Here is a 22,077-nt window from a genome sequence, read left to right as displayed (position 1 = left end):
TTTTCAAATATGTGACTAAAAGCAAGCAAAGTAAGTGATCAGAAACTTCTGGTTGAGTATTACATCCTTGTCCCAAAACCATCATCAATGTGCGTAATTGGCTCTCCTGCTGTTCTAATCTAGACTGCAAATCTGTAGGGAAGATTTTATTTAAGAATTTTGAGCTCCATTTCCTTCCAGTGAGTATGATAGCACTAATAGCACTAGGACCCAGGAAAGGGCTGTACAGGTTCATAGGTTTGTGAAAAGCAGGGTATCTGAGAAGTCAAATTTAACATTTTCTTGATGAAAAGTAGAGTGGGTAGGACATTTACTTTGCATACAGCCAACCCAGGTTCAATCTCCAGCATCCCATATGGTCTCTGAACACCTCTACCTAAGCACAGATCCAGGAGTAAGCTCTGAGTACTGCCAAGGGTGCACCCCCCAAAAAACAAATAGAACAAAATTTTCCTGAAACTTGCCTTTGGTCTCTTTTCACAGGCTTGAGTAGAAATGAGGGGAAGGACTATAGTGGTGCACTCTGATCAGCCATTTTTAGGGCTCCCCATATTGATCACATGTTTCACATTCTCATCCCTTTCCCACTTTCTACCAAGATCTCAACCCCAGATTTCACCACATGTAAAACCATCATCCACTCTCTGAGAATGAGGCTTCAAACCCATATTGATTTTTGGGTTGAGTTTGGATTTTTGCTTTTCTTGTTATACCTGATGGTGCTCATGGGTTACTCCTGGTAGTGCTGAGAGACTGTGAATGTCCCTTTACATCCAAGCCTCCCACATGCAAAGCATTTGGTTTCACCCATTAATCCATCTTTCTGGTCCATATACCCACATTATGTTATACAACATAAGTAACTATAATGCAACTTGAGGCCAGAAATCGAGTGTTAGTCATCTCTTTTTCTTTTCTTCCCCAAAAGGTAGAACACAACCTGGAATGTCTCCCATGCTGGATACACCAGGGTCAGATGCATTAATCATCCATTCCCTCCCTTACACACATGTTATGCTCATTTACTTTCTATATAGGGTACATCCCTGCATGATCATTATGGCCATCACTCTAAAGCTAGAATTCAATCCTGGTAAGAAATAAAACTCTTCCATGTCACCAAAAGAAAGTAAAATGTGGCTTCCATTATCTCTTTCCATGCCAGGGAAGTGTTAGCATTTAGGGAAAGAAAGTTGGATCTAACTGCTAAATAAGAATATCAGGAACACTAAGAGAGAAAACCCTGGTCATGGCACAACCTTTCAAGCCACTGCTCCAGCACAAAGACTCTACTATTGGGAAACATAATATAAGAGTGAGCCTTGCTCTGTGGGAATGTGATACACAAGAATCCAAAGTCATAAAATTGATAAATCTGGGGTATTTAGTAACTTTATAAGAGAACTCATTGAGGATTCTTCTAAAGAGTTAGCTCTCACAGTTCACTTAAACTTGATTATTTTTTAGGAGTTTGATATTACAAACCAGTTTTCAGGAGAAACATAAATAGGCACCTGGGGAGCCTGGCATCTCAGAGTGTCTGGCCAGTAGCTTACTGACCAGGCATTAAGAGGGGCAGGGCTGGAGTTATTGCACATGCTGGAAGAATACTGGGTAGGGGCTCCTCTATGCCTGCTCATATATTAGAAGTTAAAGGGAAAACCAGGTCCAATAGACATCTTTTCTCCATTTGAATTGAACCAATCAATTGCTCAGCACATTTTCTTTTAAGGAAACACAGAATTTCATTCAGCTACTTATTTGTTCACTATTCCTTAATTTTTTAGTGTTTCCTACATTCTTTTTATATGAATGGCACTGTATTGGGTAAAGCAAGTGAATTTCTTTCTCTAGAAACTCAGTCCAGTTGTAGACAAGATCCTGGGTATTACTGATTCTAGAAAATACATACTTTTATCCTTTGATAGCTCACACAGATTGTGTATGCTAATTTGATTGGATTTTCTTAGAAGCCTGCAAATTGATGATATGTCTTACAGTCAACAGCATCTTATAGGCAATACAAAATTTGAAAATACTAATGCTTTAATGCCTTAGTAAGCCAAGTGAAGTTTGCTATTTGAAGAATAAAATTGGGGTCCTGTATATGAATAATACTTATGGGTTCATTATAAATAAACATTATAGCAGAGAATGTATGATCTATTTTTGGGGAGTCACACCTGGCATCACTTAGGGGTTACTCTTGGCTCTATGCCCAGAAATTGCTTCTGGCAGGCTCAGGGGACCATATGGGACGCTGAGATTTGAACCACCATCCTTCTGCATGCAAAGCAAACGCCTTAACTCTATGCTATCTCTCTGACCCCATGTAATAATATCCCATTTCCATGGTTTTCCAGTAAGCTGGATTTAATGGTTCTAACTCTTCTCCATTCTGTTTGTTTGTTTGTTTGGGAACAACACTGAGCAGTACTCAGGGCTTGTTCCTGAATCTGAGCTCATGAATAACTTCTGAAAGACCTTACAGGACAACATAGGGTTTGAACTCAAGTTGACTACATTCGAAGTGAGCACTTTACTGGCTATACTATCTTCCTTCTTTCTGGGATCAGGATATGATAGTGATCTCTCCCCAGTTTCCTTCCATAAGGCCATGAACAAACTAGAGAAGCAAAGCAACAGGAACAGACCTGGATAGCAATGAAGAGTAAGGAAACTGGTGTTGAGTTTCTGATTCATTAATGACAAGCTTTTGGTCAACTGCATCTTCCAGAATCCAACACTGTTCCTGAAACAACAGAAATAGAAACAATAGCTCTGTGTTTGCATGTGTGTATGTAAAAATTAATTAATAATATAATAATTTATTAAAATGAATATGTTTCTGTTATGGAGCTCAACATTTTAGTATGCCCAACACCCCAAAAATAGTTCAATGTGACTGCTAATCTTGACTTCATGGTCAAATTCTTAGCAATTTTATTACAGTATATTAGTAATAGTATGTAGTAGGGGATCCTCCTTCCTTCCTTTCCCCATTCCTCACACACATAAACAAGTGGTTATGTCCTAATAATGTAAATGGCTGTTTCTCCTTAACATGCCAATAAAGCTAGTTTCTAGCTAGAAAGATCAAAGAAATGCACAGCATCCAGAGAGAGAGAAAGAGAAATTCCTGGAAAAAAGATAAGTTCTTGGAAGCATAAACATACCTGTAATAAAAAAAATACCTGCAATAGTTTAGACATTGACATAAAGAAACAATCTGGGTCCTGGAGAGATAGCACAGCGGTGTTTGCCTTGCAAGCAGCCGATCCAGGACCAAACGTGGTTGGTTCGAATCCCGGTGTCCCATATGGTCCCCTGAGCCTGCCAGGAGCTATTTCTGAGCAGACGGCCAGGAGTAATGCCTGAGCACCTCCGGGTGTGGCCCAAAAACCGAAAAAAAGGAAAAAGAAAAAGAAACAATATGGGCTGGCGTGATAGCACAGAGGGTATAGTACTTGCCTTGTATGTGCCTGACGTTGGTTCAAGTTCCAGCATCCCAAGATGGTCCCCAAGCCCTGCTGGAGTGATTCCTGAGCAAAGAACCAAGAATAAGGCCTGCACACAGCCAGGTTGGGCAAAAAACCAAAAACCGGAACAAAACTATAAAAGAAAAACTCAGAATCCACAAATCAGCTAATATTAATATAGCAAATAAGAACTATGAGGAGCCAAAGAGATAATACAGAGGGTGGGGTGATTGCCTTGCACCTGACCAAATCAGGTTTGATCTCTCAGACCCAATATAGCCCCCAGAGCCTGTCAGGAGGGATCCCTAAGCAAAGAGTTGGGATAAAGGCTTGAGCATGACTGGTTTTGATGCCTTCCCCCCAAAATAGAAACCCACCAGGGTCAGAACAATAGAACAGTGAGTAAGGCATTTTCCTTGCATGCAGCTGACCCAGGTTCAATCCTTGGTAACCAATATTAGTCCTCTGAGCCCACCAATACCGATTCTTGTGGAGAGCCAGGAATAATCTCTGAGCATCCCTTGTTATGGCCCAACCCCCCATAAGAAACCCTAAAAATTATAAGTTAGTTATTAATACATGCATAGTATTATGGCCCTGCCATGCCAGGGGTTACCTGGGCCACCCTGGTAGAACTTGGGGTGTTTTCCAGGAATGCAATGCTCCTGAAACAATGTGGTGCCAGGAACTGAATGGAATTACCTGCCTACAAGACATGCATATTAAGTTTGTTCCATACTTCTGCTCCCTATCAGTTCTGGTCTTTATTGCAGTCTTATGAGACCTACCCTAAAACCCCTGCTAAGTGATGCCAAATTCCAGACCCTTAACTACTGTACAGTAATAAGCTTGTGTTTGGGAAAAAAATACTTGCCATGGCAAATGTAAAACATTCTGCTACATTGTTATGCCTTTCATAACATTCAGCTTCACTCTGAGTGCAAATATTTTCTCATCTGAAAAGTTTAAGGAGCTACCACTGAGCTATTCATCTAGTCTTTTGCTTACATGTCACATTATTACAGCCTTTAAAATCCTGAACAAGAGAACTGGGTGCAACTAGTGGTAAGCACAATCATTTCTCTAGGAGGAACTGGAAACCATTATGAACTGTCTTCTTGCTGGAATCTGACTTGTGGCACAGGCACAAGAGCATCAGGTAGCAAAAACAAGGGATCTAGGACACTTCTTTTTGAGCTTCTTACATTTTTCCTGAGGCCCATGTAGTCATGGGGGCAGCCTCAGGTGACCCATCAGTGGATGTGGCCTAGACAGGTCTGTCAGCCTGAGAGCAATCTGCTGTATAGAGTCTATGATGTGGGAAGAGGAAATAAAATACTGTTCTTCTATCCCCCCGTGGCATGGGCAGTCCCTATACTTTACTGTTTCCAGCTCACATCTGGTGATGCCAAAGTTGATGCAATTTGTTACTCTTACTAGTAGTGATGGAAAATATCCAAAGGTAAACTTCATGGAATCACAAGTCTGGCCCCATCACCTACTATTAGGAACAATCCATGCTGAAGGCTGCTCAGGCTAATCATAAAAAGTCTCTTATTAGTCATAACATTTTTTTAAAAAACAAAGAAAAAAATGGCTATTATTACTCACATGTCTAAGGCAGTAAATGCTCTTTATGTCTTGACTATCTTAGTGTTTTCCAATTTAGGAAGCAATTTCAAATAGCAAACTCCTATTCATTCGTTAAGATTCAGTTCAAATGTTTTGCCCTTTGTGAAGTTGACCCTGACTAGGTTCTCTGGCACTGTTACAAAATGCCAGAATTACTTGTATGCCTTGTTATCTCTGCTAGAAGCAACACCCTTGAGGCCAAGAATCATGTCTCATTACTTCCTTGTTTGTCATTCATTAAAGGCTGGTCTGTGTCTGAGAAGTATAATATACACTCAGTACATATTAGGGAAATGAAAAGAAGAATCATATCCTTGCCAAATATTGTTGGTTCATTTGTTCATATCCAATAATAATTTCTTCTTTGAAATTATTTATAATTATGTTAATTTTAAAATATATGCATAATTATTTTGCCTGTATGAAGCCTGGATTTGAACCCTAGTACTGCCAAAAAAAGAGAGAGAAAGGAGAAAAAAATGTCTGTTCTTATATAAAAAATGATCCGAAAGGTCACTTGGGTTTGATTCCTGGCACCATATGGTCCCCTGAGTACTTTAGGAGTGACTCCCAACCACAACCCCAAGCACAACCAAGATTAACTCATATCACCATTTTATCCAAATATAAAATTGTCAGGATGGCTTTAACTCCAAGTAACATAGCTTAATATAGTTATCAGTTTGACAAAACAACTTGAAGATTAGTCAGCTTATTATCAAACTAAACAGGTTGGGTATTAGCTGGGTCCTGGATCAAGTGATTCAGGAAAAATCAGTGGTTCAGTGGTCTCTTAAGGGACTTTTCATTTTCTCCTCATCACTGTGTCAGTGTTAACTTCCTCCTGAACTCCAGAGGGTTGACATTCTGCAAAGAAGAAAGTCGTTCCCTTTCCTACTCTTTTTTTTTTTTTTTTCCTTTTTACGAGTGGTGCTCAGGGTTTGCTCCTGGCTCTGTGCTCAAGGATCACTTATGGCAAAGTTCCAGGGACCTGTGTGATGCTTGGTTTCAAACCAGGATCAAACTCTTGTTTGCAGCAAACAAAACTAGGACCTTAACTACACTCTGATCCTCCCATTCTTTTTTATCAAGTGAACATTTTTTTAGAAGCATTCCCTTGCTTGCTCCAGGTGACTTTTTGAGAACCATTGATCAGGATTGAGTCACAGTCTGCCATTGATAATGAATAAGACAAGTTCATTGACCTCTCTTGATGCAATCAATACCTGTGGTTAAGGTGGGGACAGGGATTTCCTTCCCAGAACATTTGCAAGTTAAAGTATCTAAATAAATTGGGATCTGTTGGTAGGGTCCAAAAAACTAGGAGAGAACGACTGAGTAAGCAACTAATAGGACTGCCCACATAAAATATATAAATAAACTATGGCATATTGGTAATATTATAAAAATCTATAAAACCATTGTAACCAGTGAGCCTGAGAAAGAATGAGAATTACATGTCTCAAGATTAAATGACTTCCAAGAGAAATGTACTCTATGTTTTGTCAAATCTTTCACTGTTCATAATAATATTGATTTATGTCAAGTTAGGACTGGAAAGTTAGTAAAAGGGTTCAGACCCTAGTCTTGCATGAAGATGAATCTCATTCAGTCCCCAGCTCCACACAAGATCTCATGAGCACAGAGTCAAAACTAATCCATAAGTATCACTGGACATGACCAAACCCTTTCTGCCAGATGCCAATTTAGGTATACTCCAAATCTGGAAGAAGAATTATATACATTCAGTTTATAGTTGGTATCAGGACAATAGCAATAGTACAATATTTTGTTGATTGCCTTACACACACCCATCTCGTTCAACACCCAGAGTTCCATATTGTCCCTTGAGAGTTTCAAGAGTGATCCCTGAGCACTGCTGTGTGTGGCCAAACACAAAAACAAAACCAAGAGTTGGTGTGTTGTGTGTATGTGTGGTTGTGGATATGAAGGATGGGGAGGACCATCAAGTTTGACATTCTATATTTCTTATATTCTTGTATTTATAAGATCTTGCCTTCCTTCAGATAAGACTAAAGGAGTAAAGCCAAAAGAAACACTTTAGATGACCAATTCTCATTTTGAATATAGGAATTCAGTACATGAATTCAATACATGAATTCAGAATATAAGAATTCAGTACATTCAGTACATGACTTAAATGCATGAACTCCTTTCCAGTAACAAAGTAATTTGGAATAGAGGGTGGGCCTCTATAAATGTTTTGCTATGATCCTAGAGTTTAAACACCCTCCATAAACAAGCCTTTATCTTTTTTTCAGCTAGAAAAATATCCCGGGGCCGGGCAGTGGCGCTAAAGGTAAGGTGCCTGCCTTGCCTGAGCTAGCCTCGGACGGACCGCGGTTCGATCCCCCGGCGTCCCATATGGTCCCCCAAGCCAGGAGCGACTTCTGAGCGCATAGCCAGTAGTAACCCCTGAGCGTCACCGGGTGTGGCCCAAAAACCAAAAAAAAAAAAAAAAGAAAAGAAAAATATCCCTAACAGAAATTCAATTTTTTCACCATATTTCAGGAGACAGGCATCATCCTCATTATGTGATGTTGACAACACTTATTAGTCTCTAGGAAATCTATTGAAAGAAGTCTTCCCAGGAGCCACATTGACACTAAGAGCCAGTCAAACGTTCCTGAAACCCAAGATCTCTCCTGTGTTCCAAATACTTCCTTCAGGGAGAAGCTCAGAGCATAAAAATTCTTTGAGGCCAACCTCTATTCTTCCACTGGCTAAATGTACCTACTTAGGTAATTCCTCATCTTCTGGAGTTTATGGCTCACCTCTAAGAAATGAGTATATTTATTTGACAGCACTTCAACAAAAGATTTTGAATGTGACTTGAGTGACTCTGAGTCATTAGAAAAGATGTAGAGTGAGTCTCTTGGCTATGTATAGCAATTCCCCTGGGCAGACTCTTTGGTTACTATAAAAATAGATGATTAAGTTCAATGAAGGTTCAGAACATGGCATCTTTGATCTACTTATTTACTTTGATCTACTAATCCAATGTCCATTGGAAAATATGACACAGTATTATTAATGAAATTGGTCCTCTTCCCCACTAAAATCATAGACTTGACTCATAGGTGGAAACTAAGGGGTGGTGCAGACTTTCAGCAATGAGAGGTCTTGAAAAGAATGGTGTCTATTATTTTTTGAATAAATAACCCAAGACAGTGTTTATATACTTAAAATTATTTTTCTAAGTATTTTGTAATAAAATTGATATCATAGGGTATACTTTTTAAGTAAATTACCTAGGGGCTGGAGAGATAGTATATTAGGCAAAGCCTTTTCCTTATATACTGTTTATTCAGGTTCAATCCCCAGCAACAGATGGTCCCCCAAGTCCCACCAGGAGTAATCCCTGATTGCATACACTGAGCATAGCTAGTGTGACCCAAAAATCAATGGAAAAAACATTAAAATAGATAACCTGGACTAAATTTACTGAGTTTTTTTTTTTATAATACAGTTGTTTCAGGCATTAAATCTTCATACACCATTCCCACCACCAGTGTGACCTTCTCTTCATTGGTGTCCCCAATTTCTCACCCACCACCACAGCCTGCCTACATAAAGACACAAACAAATTTACTTTATATTATTTGTTATAACACAAAGGCAAATGGAATCATCAAACCTTAGATCAATAGAGTTAATTGGAGATCATTGTTATCTATCTATCTATCTATCCATCCATCCATCCATCCATCCATCCATCCATCCATCCATCCATCTATCTATATTACTAAAGTCAGTATCTAAGGATTTAATGGTCTGTGGTTGGTGCTAGTTGAGCCTTCTGTGTTCCTGTTAGGCTAACAGAGCTTGGTAGATTACTGTGTCACTTTCCCAATAAATTTACTGTGATACTACTGGGCATATACTACTATAAAATTTTGAAGCATAGCACATCCACTCATGACAGCGTACTTCAAGGATCAATCAAACTGAAATAAATGTGATAGATTGGCAGTTTATTAAGGTTAAGTGGCAGAATGGAGCCTTTTTCTTGGAGGATGCAAGGTGTGGTGCTGAACTGCTGTGATTTATGTAGAAAGGGAAATCTGCCCCCACACCGTCTGAGAATTACACAAAGGTACCAGCCAGGATGTGACTACCTGAGAAGTATTAGTGGCTATTATTTTCTTTTGGAGTTTGGTGGAGGAGCCAGGAAATTTTCCTGCTGGGAAGATGGTGGGTGTGGGTGGAAGATGATGAATATCTTTGACTTCAAAACCTCATATCTTCATGCTCTTCAGTTCTCCCAGTCACACACATATACACATATTTCTTCTCCATTAAATTTTTAAGATTTACTGCATTCAGAGATTAATCTTGGCAGGTTTGGGGGAGCACTTGAGGGTGCCAAGGATTAAACCTGGGTCAGCCTCAAGCAAGGCAAATGCCCTATGTCCTATACTATCTTACAGACCAGATCTATACAATTTTTAATAAACCATAAATTTGAAAATATATTTTATTGTTAATAGGGGTCACAACTCAACAGTACATAGGCAAATCATCAAGCAAAGTTCAGTCAGAAGTGCAGACTTGATAAGTAAATGCTGCGGATGGACCACCAGGACCAAATCCTTCCTTGCTCAAGAAGCCATGAGGAATTGGGAATCAAGCATGTCAGGCATGTGCTCTACCATTTTGAGCCATATTTATGGCCTCTTGTTTGTTTGATCTTTGTTTTTTGTCAAAGATTTTACATTTAATCTCAGTGATATTTTTCAAATAATGTATTGAGAATTAATTTGCATGAATTTAAGAAAAATTTGTTTTTGTTTTTTTACTTAGGTATAAACTATTCTCATCAGGGTTGTTATATTGGCATAAGGCACAATTTGTTTTACTTAAAAATTTGTATGTAGAGATTGGGGAAGGGTAAGATTTTGGACTGTAAGGTTTACTTTTGACTTTCTCAGGTATCACTCCTGGCAATGACTGGGGACCAGAGAGAGTGCCAAGGATTCAAATAAGGGCCAACCTCTGCAAGGAATTTTTAATATTTTTATTAAAGTAACACTGGTTCTAGACTTTTTATTATTATAGCTCAGTTTTCAGGTAGTGAATGTCTTTCTAGTTTTTATAAATACTGTGTAGGTTGAACAAAATATGACTATTAACCTCCATCTCTAGTGCAAACTTGGGTTTTCTATCCTGGGATAATATAGAAAAAAACATTGTTTTCTTTTCATGAGTATCTGGAGATGTAAACTATTTCTCAAACTTCTTTCAGTCTATTCAAAGAGTTAAATAATTTGGTGGAGGGCCTGGAGGTGCTTGCCTTGTACATGGCTGCATTCAATCCCTGGCACCCCATATGATTCTCCAAGCCCACCAGGAGTAAGCCCTAAGTACAGCTAAGTGTGGCACAGACAAAAAACAAACAAAAAGTTATATATATACTATATGGTGAAAACATTTAAATAGTTTAATTCAATAAGTCATATTGCTGCTCCAATGAGGATTTGCTAAATTTTGTTTCAGATTTTCAAAGAGAATGGGTCATTGAATGAAAAGAATGGAAACCAATGTTTTAGTTATCTATTGCTGTGTGATAATACCTACAACTTAGTGCTGTAAGAGAGTCATATTATGCAATATGCAAAAAAAATGAGAGAATGGATCTAATCCAATGAAAATAAACATATGGATTTTGATTATAAAAGTGATGTTTTCAAGCAGTGAGAGGAAGATGAGAGAAGACTACAGGGGACAAAAAATAGTAGAGGTGTGGGCCAGAAAGATAGCAGAGCAGTAAGACATTTGCCTTGCATGTAGTTGACCCAGAACAGACTTGGGTTGGATTCCCTGCATCTCATATGGACCCCATATGCCAGGAGCGATTTCTGAGCACAGAACCAGGAGTAACCCCTGAGAGCTGCCAGGTGTGACCCAAAAACCAAAACCAAAATAAAGAAATAGAAGAGATGAAACAGATGTACAGATGTTTGGAACTTTGGTAATGGTATAGATATGTAAACTTTGTGTACCAAAAGCAAAAATGTTAACACAGTTGTAACCATGTTACCTCAACTACAATGAAATTCTTTTGTTTTGTTTTGTTTTGGTTTTTTGGCCACACCTGGCTGTGCTCAGGAGTTGCTCCTGGCTATCTGCTCAGAAATAGCTCCTGGCAGGCACAGGGGACAATATGGGATGCCGGGATTTAAACCAATCACCTTAGGTCCTGGATCAGCTGCTTGCAAGGCAAACACTGCTGTGCTATCTCTCTGGCCCCAAATGAAATTTTTTTAACTAAAATGTAAAAAATAATAACCAAACATTAATTTTTTCACTGGTTTGAGGTTCAAGAATTCTGGGAAGAAATCAACTATTGGTTCAGCTCTGATTCACAAAATGTCAACTTATGAGATTGCTAACATCGAAAGATCCAGTTTTAAGATGATTTCTTCATAAACATGCAATCCAAGGTCTCCTTGACATTTCTCTTTCCCTACATGGTATCTTTTTTTCTGGGACCTATTACTGTAGAGTCAGCTTTTCGCAGTTTTCTGTTTTCAGATTAGTCATCCTTCTTACATAGAAGCTCAGTTCTAAGACATAGGAAATAGAACTCCCTAGCCATTGATAGAACTGGAGCTCATTTGTTTGCTTCCTAAATATTCATTGGTTTGTGTTGTTAAAGAGCCCACCCAAATTTACAAGGGTAGAAAAATAAAACTCCAAAGAGGAACAATAAGTTCACATTGCAAAAGGACTTATGTGATGGGAGATTCAGTAGCAGATATTGTGGAAAATTCACACATCATTCTAGTGTAATCTAGTATAATCTAGTATTAGATCACATTGGGGAGTGCGACCATTTCTAAATGAAGGCAAAAGATTACGGTCACTTGAATTAAAACATTTTTATCAGAAATATATGAATAGGATCTGTAAAAACTGTAAAACATCAACAAATGCATCTTAATACCTGTTTTGATTTCATTGTACTTTATAGGATTACATGGATGACTGTTGCCCACCACCAATAAAGTAAATCACAAATAATTCTTTTCTATTTACAGGACACATACATCATTGTCATACTTGACAATGTGCCTTGTTTTGAATCTTAAGTTATTTAGGGCAGGGAGTTAATGAGATCCAGCTTTTGGAACTACATAGGGAGGTGAAAATATAGATGAATAGAATATAGACAATGAATTTTAGGGATTGCTACATCTTATAGCCAGCCCAGACAGGGAGTGACAAATGTCCTGGCAACATATTTTCAGAGGCTTTAAGTAGGTAAATTGAGTGCATTTCTACAGAAAGACCTCTGACATTTCACATCTTACCTTCAATTACTTGAAGAGTTAATGTACCAAAGAGTACATGAAAAAAAAAAAAAGACTTTTTATGTGTGCCAAAAGATACTGGAAGCTATTGTTCCATTTAACACAGGCAGGAACAACCCAGAAACTTGCCCAGAGTCACCCAGTGAATTAATGACAGAGCTGGTGCTAAAAGACACATCTCCCCATTCCAGTCTAGGATTCTTTCCACTGCGTCACCTGCCTCTCTGCCCAGAACACAGCTTTGTTCTGCTCTATGGTCCTCCTGGACCCTTGCTATTGCTCAACTGACTTTCAGATAGTGCCAGAAGAAGAAGACATTGTGGACAAATGAGGTCTCTCCTGGGAAAATGACTCTTAAAAATGCTTTACTAATTTTAATTCAGTCACATCCTTTGTTTTGTGGACAGTACAATCATTTATGTGAAAATCATCATGGGTTTACCATTAACTATGCTGCTAAATGTCCCATAAGAAAAATTTTTAAAATTTACTAAATTCCTAAGGTCCTAAGGTTACCCTATAACTATAGGCTCTTACTTTTCTTTCGAAAGCAAACAGATTACTAAGATATTTTGTATTGAAAAGTGAGAACAACACAAAATCTTTACGTATTGGAGGTATTTTATGACATGGTCTAAGTTCTAAAGAATGTTTACATGTGACTTTTATTTATATATACAGGTGAACTGTTTTTTTACTTTTGCTTCCTTAGTATTTGAAGTTGGTAGAGCTTCATTATGAACCTCGATGAAATTTTCACGTTCTGTGTCATACAATAAGCCTCCATGACTTTATTCACACTTTTCTATATACAAATAAATACAATAAGCCTCCATGACTTTATTCACACTTTTCTATATACAAATAAGGTGGACAGTTTGCTTTTAGCCAACTTTTTAATTGAGCTTTTTATTTAAATAGAATCATCACTTGTGAGATTAGTAGAAACCTCAAATATCCAGGCCTTTCTTATGCTAAAATTTATTTCAGATTTGAGCTTACTTCAATAGATATTATCTTCCCACTTTTTCCCCACATACAATTAAATATTGTTTCTTGATCTCAATGTAAGAGACAACTTATTACGGAGCCTGAGTGATGAGCAATAGCACAGTGGGTAGAGCATTTGCCTTGCATGCGGCTGACCCCGGATTCCATCCCTGACATCTCATATGGTCCCCAAGCCTGCCAGGAGTAATATCTGAGTGCAGAATCAGGAGTAACTTCTGAGCTCCACCAGGTGTGGCCCCAAAACAAAACAAAACAAACAAACAAAGAAATAAATAAATATGCAGCTTATTTGGCTTTGGTATTGGAGGACATTTTCTTAGGTTTGGAATGGGAAGTGTAGTCTTGCCTACAAACTTAAATATCTGTTAAAATAAGCTTGTCCCACTAAAGTCATATACCTTTATTCTGTTTCATATGTTGCAGTTTTTTGGGTTTTCTTGGGGGGGTATATCCAGCAATGCTCAGACAAAGGTGACTTCTGGTTCTTCACTCAGGAATTAGTCCTAGCAGTGCTTGGAGGACCAAATGGGGTGCCAGGGTTGTACTTGAGCCTGTCATGTGCAAGGCAAGCATCCTACCCACTGCTCTGGCCTGTTTCACATGTTTATTACAATGGCAAATTTAACCACATCCAGGACTGACTGATAAAATACAGTAGTTTGTGATTTTCTAAAAGCCTAAAATTGAGGGCCTCAGAATCAGAGCTGTAGCGCAGCGGTAGGGCATTCACACAGCTAGTTCAGAATGGACCTCGATTTGATCCCCGGCGTCCCATATGGTCCCCCAAGCAAGGAGCCATTTCTGAGCACATAGCCAGGAGTAACCCCTGAGCAGCACCAGGTGTGACCCCAAAAACAAACAAAAAATTGAGGGCCTCAGTCAAAAAAAACCAACCACTTAGAAAGCACAAGTTGTAATATTCTTGGAAGAACACTGTCGTATGAAGAATAAAATCCATAGATTTTACTATGAGTTTATTTGGTTTTATTTAATATAGGTATTGTTTATATTAACCTTTATACATTTTGGAAAGGCTTTAAATACAGATGCCTTGAGCTTTTTCATAGCTTATCCTTAAAGGTTCAAAAATGAAATATTTTATGCTCAAGGCTGGTGCACACGCCTAATTTTTGGAGAGCTTTATCACTCAATAAAGAAAGCTTTATTAAAAAATGAAATTTTTTAAGAAGTCATCCTTACAGAACCCCACTATCAGTCCCTCTCTCTCCTTTCAAAGCACTTTCTCTTATTACCTAAAAATTCAAGTACTTGCTTAACTAAATGCAGCCTGAGATATTTCACAATGGATTTGAACAGGAGCCAAGAGGGTCGACTGAAGTGGAACTTCTTCCTATAAAAAGTTCATTGTCAATGCTTTCTAAAGATGTCACTTTTCCTAAAACAGGCTACTAAACATTCACTAACATTGACACAACTTTCTCAACCTAGCCTGTGACCTGAACCTACCACTGTGTTCTTTCCTTTTGGAAATGCTTTATGACTGTAGTTAACTCTAATTGCTCCCTCTTCCATCAATATAATGTATATTATAAAAAGAAAAGGGGAGAGAGGGTAATGTAGTCCTCACACTATTGGAAAAGTACTTGAAATTCCTTGCATTCCTGGCATTTAACAGCATGTTTACCTAATCACTGGCTTATTAGGATTAACACAAGTCATTTCTTCAACTTATTCATTGAGAAAACTGACTCCTATCAACTTTTAAGATTTTTTCCCCCTGATCTCAACCAGACGTGAATTTTAAGTATTTTCTCCTGAGCTTCTGAAGCAATACTGGAAAAATATAAAGGTACAAGTGACTTTTGTAACATATTACCCACCCGTATTCAATTTCCTCCATGTATTTAGATATGTTCAGCTTGAGCCATAAATTGTTTTCATTAGAAACTTTTGCTCTACTGAAGTGACAAGCACAATAACATGGTGATTAACACAATAAATGACTCTACTAAATACTCCCAATAGTGATTGGTGATGGAGACTCTTGGGCATTCAATTCTTATGGAAACAAAAATTTAAGCAAATTTAGCTTCAGATTCTCTCTTGTACTGCCTATATAATACCTGATATTCTAGATGTACTTTATATACAGATTTTTTGGTTTTGATTTTGGGACCATACCCAGCAGTTTTCAGAACTTATTCTTGCTTCTGTGCTTAGGGGTCACTTTTGATGGTAGTCAGGGGACATTAGGTCATGCCAGAGATCAAATCAGCAAGCACCTTGCCTCTAGTACTATTTCTTCAGCTCTACAGATTTCTCTAGATGTAAAGATAGTCACCATTGAAGATATAAAAACACTCATTGTCTTCTTTTTAAGGGTGACTTTCCCACCCATTTCAAGTACCCAGAAGTTTCTGGCACAAATTATTTTCAATAGATACTGTTTGCTGGGACTGGTCAAGAGCAGGTAAGGCACTTGCCTTGCATGCAGCTAACCTGGGTTCACTTCTTGCACCCTTTATGTTCTCCTGAGTTCACCAGGAGTGATCCCTGAGTGTAGAGCCAGGAATAAGCCCAGAGCACTGCTAGTTGTGGCCCCCAAATGAAATACAACAAATCCAGTTTGAATGATTGAAGGTATAAGCTAGGTTGTTCTCAATAACAGGACAGTATTTAAAACAGTGAATGTCAGAACACTCCAATATTAGGTAAATATTTCTTTATTAAATGATTAATTCCATAAATAATTTTCTCACTGAATATAAAATTAAAATCATTTACAAATTATTCCAGTATTACATTTCCCGTCCTGTCCCAAAAGCTACATTTTTGATAAATAAAAACATTCAGTCTTAAAACATCTGATTTCTGTTTGCAGTTGAGAGTGCAGGTAGCTGCCTCTCACGAACACTCACAGAGTGTCCCCTTCAGGTCAGGATGGAAGGCCCTCTGTTTACATCTGTCAGAGGATGAAAGGCTTTAATGTCCCATTAGTCTTATTATCTTTTATAACTGTAGAACCAAAGGATGAAAAAAAGTCTGGCAAAAATTACACTTACCAAATAATTTACAAACAGAACATGATCGATACCACAAGCTCCAAAATGAAGCAGTAACATGTGCTCCAGTACTATGAAGCAAAGAATTCTCCAGTCGCGGTGCATTAGTGTCCATCTGCAGTCAGCATACCTGGCAGTTTCAGAACACCTTCCTACTACTCAAGAATGAGCAATGCAGCCTCTCTACAATGAGTCCCTTCACCCCCACCGCCCCCACCCATGTCTCCATGTTTCTGGCATGCTTCTCTCTTGTTCCTGAGGCTGGAAACCCAGGTAGCATTTAGTCTCTAAATTTGTGAATGTCATTGAACAGCCTATAAAAGGGAAATGCTGCCTCATTGGCATGTGGGCAGTTGTAATTGCATTTGCAAGACTGGATCATCATGACGTTCTTGGAAAATGTCTCGCCATCTTCACAACGGAATCGCATCTTCACCGTCCTGGTTTGCTGGGGTGTGCAACAACGGCCATCCACGCAAGAACCACAGTACTTGGGCCGGTACTTCTTCACACTGGAACATCCAGCATAAGTGAACTTGACCAGTTCGGGAGATTTCTTGGTCTTGCTACATTTCTTGCCCTTCTGTTAAGAAAGAGAGAGAGAGAGAGAATTAGAGCCATTTTTCTCTTGGGAGAGAGGGACAGAACCTTTGCGATCTCTACTAGAGGCTCCCAACTTGTCTGTTTTGCTTGTCTGGTCAATACTATTTGTTTCCAAACTTGTCTGATGTACAGGGATGTACAAGCACCCTCCCTCTAAAAATAATATACCTTATTTTAGGTCAAGAAACACAGAGCTCCTTGGTCCCTTTCCCCCACTGCATCCCAGGTTACTATCCCAGCCCCCAGGACAGTAGCTTCTCTGAGCAATACAGATCTACATGCTATCACAAGAACTCACTTTTAGGCTGCTGTACATTGGCAGTCCACAAGGCCGCACTTCACAAATCCGGGTTTCTTTCACCAGGCGACATTCTGGGTTGTCATTGGTAACTCGTGTGGAAATACCAGTTCCGCAGGTCTTTGAGCACTGGGACCATGAAGTTGTCTGAATGATACATTTCTGGCCACGTAAAGTGGGGTTGTATAGGATTCGGGGTTCCATTCTAAAAACTAGAAGACAAACAAGAGGGAATCATTTCAAGAGTTCTTTAAGGTATCGTGAAAGAAACAGACCCCATCACTCCCTTCTATAAAGATTCCAACAGGAATGAATCTTCAGGACAAAATTAATCTCTTCACTTACCAGGAAGCTGCTTCAGGGAGTCGCCTTTTCCAACAGCAATCAATTCATTGTTTCTTGTTAACTCCACTTCTGAGGCATCAAATGTCAGTTCTTTGCCCAGGAAGTCATCCCTGTCATCCAAGGGGTCCTTGGTGTTGTCCTCATCACAGACCCATTCCTCACAGCACTGCCCATTCACTTTGACCAGCCGTGGGTTGGGACAGCCCAAGTTTGGGAGAGAGAGTTCTTGAGGACATAGTGGAATGCAGCCCACGGCGCCATCAATACATGTGCACTGATGTTTACAGTTGGGCTGGAAACTTTCTCCGTTCTGGTATATTCTTGAGTTATATTCACAGGGTCTGCCTTCTGACTGAGCTGCAAAGAACACCAAAGGAGAAATGAGGATAAGGATAAATTTAAAGCCTCCAAACCATGGCCTGAGATAAATACACAATTTTCTGCCGTTGAATTCAATTTATGGTAAAGGTCCCTACAATTCCCCGGAGACTCCAGACCAGAACAATAAGTTTAGTCAGGAATCACTTTTCCGTATGCGCTTTTCCATGGGCCCAGACACACTGAATTGCATTCCAGACTGCTGAAATCATGTGCCTTTTCTGCCAAGCTACCAACAACAAAGCATCACCATACATGGTCTCAAAATTACTAAACTTCTGGACTACGGGGGACTATTATTTTTTTAAAGGGGCCAAACCACAAGCATCTTACCTCTGCAGATCCCCTTCGGAGCGATGGAGCTGGCGCCGAAATTGCATTCCAGCCCCTTGGTGTGGTCGCAGGGCTGCGTTTTGCTGCAATCCTCATTGAGCTGCTTAGCGCAGACCTTACAGCAACCGCAGCCATCCAGAACCAGCCCGACTCCCGGGGCGCACTTGGGCACCTCCAGGGGGCAGTGGCAAGCGGCAGGGCAGGTGGAGAGAGCCTAGAACAGAGCAAAGAAAAGACACTCGTGAGCTTCGGTGGAGCAGAAGAGAAGTCCAACCAAGAGTCGGGGGGTCTGGGTCTGCGGGCACAAAGGGTAAACTGATTCCATCTAGCCATTGGAAACACCCTTCCTTTCCGGAGGCACCCTAGCTCTTCTGCAGTGGGGCCCGTAATGCCAGAGGGATCCTTCCACATACTCCCAAAACTTTTTGTTTGGTTTTGTTTTCTTGGGCAGTCTTGGGGTTACGGGGAAAGGGGAAGCGACGGCCCCCCAAACGAACTCACCAGTCTGGCCAAGTGGAGCAGGGTGAGGGCGAGAGCGAGCGTCCTGGCGGGGCGGGAGTTCATGGTGGCGCACGGGTGTCCGGGCGAGCGGGGAAGCCGAGACGCCAAGTCGGGGGCGCGGAGCAGCGGGCCCGGCGCGGGCAGCGGGAGCGGGAGCAGGAGCGGGCCGGGCGGCAGCGAGCGAGGCCGGGGAGGCGGGCGGCGGCGGACGAGCTTCTCCGGAGACGCTTCGAAGGAGGCCTCGCGCAGGACGCGGGTCTGGCTCGGGGGCGCTCTCGCTCGCGGTCTGCCCTGGCGCGCTGGACCCTCCGTTTATAAGGGCCGGCAGCGGCGCCGCGTGTTGGAGTGACGTCGGCTGTGTCTGCGCGTTCCTGAATTCTCAAACATCTCTGGAATGCTCGTTGGCGCGAGCCGCTGCCAAGCGCCTCCCCTAGCTCCGTTGCACCTTTTTTTCCCTCCCTACTAGATAGCTACATAGATAGACTATCTAAAGAGACAATATCTAGATGATCATGGACCCATCCAGAAAGCAATCTTACCTTTCCCCCCCCCCCATTGGAAATAAAGCTCCCACTGGGCTTATATTTATGTGTTTGTTTATTTTCTTATTCATATGTATGTATATATTTTGCATGTAAATATTGCAATATAGATATAGATATTGCATGATGGTGGTAGAAGGGGTGAGCTTGCCAGGAGAGCTCAAAACTTTGCCTGGACTTAGGAAGGTGGGAGGTTCGGAGAGAGAGGGAGGAACAAAAGTCGTTTTGTTGGCTGATGCCGACTTGACCGGGCAGCTTTGGAAATCCTAACCCGGGGAAGGCAGCGAGCGAACTGTTTGCTTGTTTACAGCGAAGGTGAGAGTGTTCACTAGGGAGGTGGCGCACGGGGTTGGTGTGCGGGTGAGGAGGAGGAATGAAACGGGTCTTGAGCCAGGAATCTATTTGTGAACTTGACGGAGGCATGCTCGGATCGAGTCCCCAAATGTTGGCATGGTGTTTATTAGCCAGGTTGAGAGTGTTGCAAAGGAATACCCTACCCTGGCATTTATGAATGAGAACACACGCAGGCGCGCGCATATTCTCTCTCTCTCTCTCTCTCTCTCTCTGTCTCTCTCTCTCTCTCTCTCTCTCTCTCTCTCTGTCTCTCTCTCTGTGTCTCTCTCTCTCTCTGTCTCTCTCTCTGTCTCTCTCTCTGTCTCTCTCTCTCTCTGTCTCTCTCTCTCTCTCCCTCCCCCATTACACACACACACACACACACACACCCCTTTACACACACACACCCCACACACACCACATCTGGCAGATTCCCAGGCAAAGGTCTTCCCTCCCTCTTTTGTAGAGGGAAATGTCGTACTTGTTTGTTTTTGGAGGTTCCTTCTCTTTAGATCCAGCCTGGCTTGGAAGACCAAGAGGAAACGCAGGCAGGGAGTTCTTCTGGACTGTGGCTTCGACTTCCTTGAGGATGCTGGAGTCAGGGTGAAGCCCTTCCAGCTTCCCGCAGAGGGAAGACCGGAGGCGATTAAGTGCTCGGCCAGATGGTGAGGAGACCACCGTGAAGTGGTTTATGCTGAGATCACCACCTATATCCAGCAAGGCCAAACCAGATTTCAACACCGTGGTGCTCTATAGATCTCTAGAAGAAAAACAAATCAACAAACTAACAAACAAAAACAGTCCTTAAAGCTGAAACTTATGCAGGGTTGCAATGCAGAGGGAGGGAGAGGGAGAGGAAGAGAGAGAGAGAGAGAGACAGAGAGAGAGAGAGAGAGAGAGAGAGAGAGAGAGAGAGAGAGAGAAGGGAGAAAAGAGAGCCCAAACACTACAGTAGCAAGCACTTCTGTGTAATAAAATTGTTAGCAAATTTTAAGATCCAATTCTACCTGCAACATACGCATGTCAAAGCAGATGCCTACCAAGCAATTTAACAACACTGATCCATTTCTTTTCTCATGGTTTCAAAATTGTCTTGTGTAATTTTAATAAAAAGCATATACAAGTAATTGTGTCAGCATGTCCTCTCAGAACTCCCTGTCCTTTCAAATGTTCAGAGATGTTCAGGCTTAATCACTTAGGAGTCTTATTTTAAGAAAGACTTTAGAAAGAACTTGTTGGTGACTGCTAAATACAAGGAGATGCTATGGATTATCCAGTGGAAAAATAAAAGCCCACTGGAAAGAGTTAAGTTTCATTCATTCGCAAGTGTCCTTTCATAAATCTTGGAGGCTTTTGCTAGAAGACAGTGGATCCTAGAAGGCTTTGTTGGGAGGGGCTTCGGGTGGAGTACTTACTTTGCAGGACAATAGATTGGTAAATGGAAATAAAATAAGGAAACTCTGGTCCTATATTTATGCAAGCAGGTCTAGCAATTATTATATAGAAAACGGTTTCCCCTGATTTGGAGTTTCCTTATTGTTTCCTTCTTAATGAAGCAACCAGGGAGGGGGAAGGAGGCTGAGGGTTGACTAGGCCAGTCCCTGGTGGGTGGAGAGAGAATGGAGAGGAGCGTTCCTGGCTTCTGTTGTGGCGTCTTTTCTATTTGACTTCATGGCTGTAAGTATTTCCAGATGGTGAATCAGACCCCAGACGTAACAATATTTCCATATTTGGGTACAGCAGTAGCCTGCGTTTTTAACATTTTTCTGCCTCTGTTATCCAACCACAAAGCATTCTTGACAGCTTCAAATGTTGTTAAATATAGACTTTATTTCTGTTCCCAGAGCAGGAAATTCTTTGGAATTCCTTGTTTTTCACGCAATCTGTCAGGATTTAAAATACAATTACAGTGGATCTTCCAACTGGCTGCTTATATACCTTGCTCCTTTACTAAAGTTGGGGGTGGGGTGGTGTGCCAAAGAGATTGTCCCGGCACAGCATTCAAATACATGCCATTCCAGAGATTCTTTGAAAAATCAGATTAAAGTTTGCTAACAAGGCTGTGTGGATTTGTCCCTGGACTTGTACTGGGGAATCTTGGGGGATGAGCTTACCCAGAGAAGAAACATAGAGAATCATACCATCAACTGCTCATTTACAGTAAGGGGTGTGTTGTGGGACGGGGTGGAGAGCTGGAGCTGCTAGCAGGACTGAGAGGTGGGAGAGCTAGAGAGATGAGAATAACCTCTGGGAGAGATGGGGGGA

The 22,077-nt window shown here is 40.8% G+C and overlaps 1 protein-coding gene across 1 annotated transcript; it reads right to left on the bottom strand.

Annotated features, from left to right (window-relative positions):
* Window positions 1-16,124: 16,124 nt before the first annotated feature.
* CCN1 (cellular communication network factor 1) lies at window positions 16,125-19,206 on the bottom strand. The gene is made up of 5 exons (XM_049771257.1): window positions 18,938-19,206; window positions 18,437-18,650; window positions 17,726-18,082; window positions 17,381-17,592; window positions 16,125-17,062 (listed from the first exon to the last, which is right to left on the bottom strand). The coding sequence occupies exons 1-5, from the start codon at window positions 18,998-19,000 to the stop codon at window positions 16,760-16,762; spliced, it is 1,149 nt and encodes a 382-aa protein (XP_049627214.1). The 5' UTR covers window positions 19,001-19,206; the 3' UTR covers window positions 16,125-16,759.
* Between the last annotated feature and the right edge of the window lie 2,871 nt (window positions 19,207-22,077).

This window comes from Suncus etruscus, chromosome 4, assembly GCF_024139225.1.
Source record: "Suncus etruscus isolate mSunEtr1 chromosome 4, mSunEtr1.pri.cur, whole genome shotgun sequence".
Lineage (NCBI taxonomy): Eukaryota > Metazoa > Chordata > Mammalia > Eulipotyphla > Soricidae > Suncus > Suncus etruscus.
This window is presented reverse-complemented; position numbering and strand designations above follow the sequence as displayed.

Coding starts and splice junctions, on each gene's coding strand:
- CCN1 (XM_049771257.1), bottom strand. CDS start 19,000: ATGAACTCCCGCCCCGCCAGGACGCTCGCTCTCGCCCTCACCCTGCTC. Junction 18,083..18,436: donor TCCGAAGGGGATCTGCAGAG/GTAAGATGCTTG, acceptor TGTTCTTTGCAG/CTCAGTCAGAAGGCAGACCC. Junction 17,063..17,380: donor CAATGTACAGCAGCCTAAAA/GTGAGTTCTTGT, acceptor CTTTCTTAACAG/AAGGGCAAGAAATGTAGCAA.